At 57.9% G+C, this 2977-nt stretch overlaps 1 protein-coding gene across 1 annotated transcript; it reads left to right on the top strand.

The window, feature by feature from the left end:
* The first annotated feature begins 1101 nt into the window (after positions 1-1101).
* Positions 1102-2891, top strand: LRRC14B (leucine rich repeat containing 14B). Its single transcript, XM_019624357.1, has 2 exons — positions 1102-1182; positions 1459-2891. Exons 1-2 carry the CDS (start codon positions 1112-1114, stop codon positions 2102-2104), a joined length of 717 nt encoding a protein of 238 aa, XP_019479902.1. The 5' UTR covers positions 1102-1111; the 3' UTR covers positions 2105-2891.
* Positions 2892-2977: the final 86 nt, after the last annotated feature.

Here is a 2977-nt window from a genome sequence, read left to right as displayed (position 1 = left end):
CAGCCACAAAGGGTAGAAGCATGGGGGGGGGAGTCTGGGGGTGCAGGCAGGACCTCCTGGGTCACCTCCCAGTGGAGTCCCCCAGCACCAAGCCCTGACGATGTGTGCAGGTGCCATGTACTGGGAGCTGGTTAGACACCCATGCCCACGGTGTCTTTTGGGAGCTGATAGGTGGGCTCCTCGGCTGGGCGCACACCCACATCCAGACCCCAGAAGGAAGCAGGTGCCCTGCGTGAACCATGCTGTTTGTACAAACCATCTAGGGCCAGGGACCACCCACCAATTGGATAGTGGGACCCTCCCCAAATGCAGCCTTGTCGCAGGCCTCCCAAGGTTGGCAGCCAAGCCTGCTCTGTTGACCCTTTTCCAAACACAGGAGGCCTTGCCAAGTCCAGATGGGAGAGGACTGGGGCTAGGGCCACCATGAGGGAGAACTGACAGGATGTCCTGTGGATGGATGTGGCATGAGGGAAATGCACAGAGAAACATCACCATGATTTAGGCCCAGAGCCCCAGCTCAGGGCTGAGCAGTTGCCAGCCACAGAGGCAGGCGAGAGAGCAGAGGACACCCTGTGGGTTAGGCAGCGGGTGCTCAGCTGTGCACAGAGCACAGGAGCAGGGGGCAGGAGGGAGGCAGCCTCAGCAGGATGGGTGGGGACAGAGAGCAGGACCCCATGTGTTCAGCGCTCAGCCAGGTGACCCCAGACGCAGGCTGAGTGTCCTGGGTGTGGATTCTGTCCCTGGCTTTGAGAACTGGCCAGAGCAGGGTCTCACCCCGCTGTGTGTTTGCCAGTGCGGGGACACATACACCCCTTCTTCAGAACGGGAGGGTCTTTCAGGTGACAGGCAATGCTAAGGCTGGACTGGCTGTCCCCAGGGCCCTTCCCAGCCCTAAATTTGTGTGGCTTCAGGTCTTCACTTAGACCGAACCAGGGTGTTTCATTTCCTGCCAGTTCCCATGTGTCTCACTGCCCCACAGCAAGCATGTGAGCTGTCATTCTCTTCAGGGACACAAACAAAACAGATTTACCCTTGTCTGGGCTGGGGACAAAGGCCAGAGACAAAGGCCAGAGCGGCCTTTGGGTAAAGTGAACTGTTCGCTAGGGCAGCCATGCCCGTCTCCAGGACGCAGCTCTACCGTTTCAGTCCCAGAGCTGCCACAGGCAGTACGTCGATGAACAAGTATGACTGTGTCCAAACAACGTTTTATTTGTGGATCCTGAAACTTGAATTTCATGTAATTTTTCCATGTCACAAAATATTACACATCCTTTTTCTGATTTGTTCAGCTATTTAAAAACATCAAAACCATTTTAGCTTTCCAGCCAAACGTAATCAGGCGGCGGGTGGATTGGGCCGTGCAGCAGGTCTGCTGGCTGGACACAGAATTCACCTAATTGCTCCAGAGCCCCTGGCTGGGCCTCCTGTCACCTGTGCTGTTTTACACCCACCCTGCAGCCCTCTAAGGACCCCGCTGAGAGCGCTGGACCTGGCCAACTGCTCCCTGAACCACGCGGACATGGCCTTCCTGGCAGACGGCACCCACGCTGCCCACCTGGAGATGCTGGACCTCAGCGGGCACAGCCTGCTCAGCCTGTTCCCCTCAACCTTCTCCAGGCTGCTGGGCCGCGCAGCACAGACGCTGAGGGTGCTTACCCTGGAGGAGTGCAGCATCACCGATGGCCAGGTGAGCATGTTGATCCTGGCCCTGGGCGCCTGCCGCCAGCTGCAGGAGCTGCGCTTCCTGGGCAACCCCCTGTCTGCCCATGCCCTCCGGCATCTCTTCGTGGCTCTCTGTGAGCTGCCCCGGCTGCACTGGGTGGAGTTCCCAGTGCCCACCGACTGCTACCCCGAGGGCACCGCCTACCCCCAGGATGAGCTGGCCGCGTCCAAGTTCGACCGGCAGAAATATGACGCAATCGCTGAGGACCTGCGTGGTGTGCTGCTGCGGGCCGGCCGGGAGGACGTCCAGGTCTCCACTCCCGTCTTTGGAAGTTTCGACCCAGACATTCAGGAAACAAGCAATGAACTTGGAGCTTTCTTGCTGCAGGCTTTCAAGGCTGCCCTCGAAAACTTCTCCCAGGCCCTGAGACAGATGGAGTAGGCCTGGGCGGCAGCTCGTGCCCCCGCCACTGTCTGCAAAGCATCTCTTAGTGAAAGTTGTTTGCGACATCTTTTAGACTCTGGAGGAGAGGATGTCCGGCCTTTCGGGCGATGAGGGCCGAGGCCACTTTAGTGTCAGAGCACAAGGGGCCTGCGCGGAACGTGGCCAGGGGGTTGGCAGAAGCACCCACACAGGAGTAGCACAGAGAAGCACCCGAGTGGCGGTTGTGGTCATGGCAGTCCCAGGGCTGTGTGTGAGGTGCAGGCGGCAGGGGAGCCAGGAGGAGGTGGCAGGAGCAGGGTGTCAGGCTGGCGGGAGGAAGTGAGATCACTTGTCATAGAACAGATGACAGCAACACAACCTAGTGGGAGGAGAGTGAAAATGAAGGGCAGGGGGGCCCCCACTGTGCTGTCTGCCCCTCCCTCTCCGTTGTCAGCAGTGCCGCTTACAAGGGGACAAAGGTGACCTCCGTTTGAATATTTACAAAGGTCAGTCTAGCATGGAACGTGGGCTTGGGCTAATGGCTTCTGTCTGCTTCTGAAGATGTGAGTGTGCTCACTCTGCTGCTGCTGACTGAGCTGGAGAGCACGGGGGTGACAAGCATAGCGTCTGGGGAGGGCCACTGTCACTGTGGGAACCGCTCCTGCCACCCAGTTGGCCTCCATCGGATTCCCCGTTGGGCCCAGGGAGCTCCTGGTGCCTGAGAAGAGGATGAAGGGGACTCGGTTCCCCAAGTCCCTGTTTTGTGCAGAGCTCTTACGACAATCAAACACGAATAAAACAGAAGTGTGGCTTGTTCAGATGTGGTTTTAATTTCAGTGCAATTCAAAATTTTTAAAGGAACCAGACAGTCTGAAAATAAGAGTCTCTCAG

This window comes from Hipposideros armiger, unplaced genomic scaffold (assembly GCF_001890085.2).
Source record: "Hipposideros armiger isolate ML-2016 unplaced genomic scaffold, ASM189008v1 scaffold_585, whole genome shotgun sequence".
Classification (NCBI taxonomy): Eukaryota; Metazoa; Chordata; class Mammalia; order Chiroptera; family Hipposideridae; genus Hipposideros; species Hipposideros armiger.
This window is presented reverse-complemented; position numbering and strand designations above follow the sequence as displayed.

Coding starts and splice junctions, on each gene's coding strand:
- LRRC14B (XM_019624357.1), top strand. CDS start 1,112: ATGCCCGTCTCCAGGACGCAGCTCTACCGTTTCAGTCCCAGAGCTGCC. Junction 1,183..1,458: donor GGCAGTACGTCGATGAACAA/GTATGACTGTGT, acceptor CCCACCCTGCAG/CCCTCTAAGGACCCCGCTGA.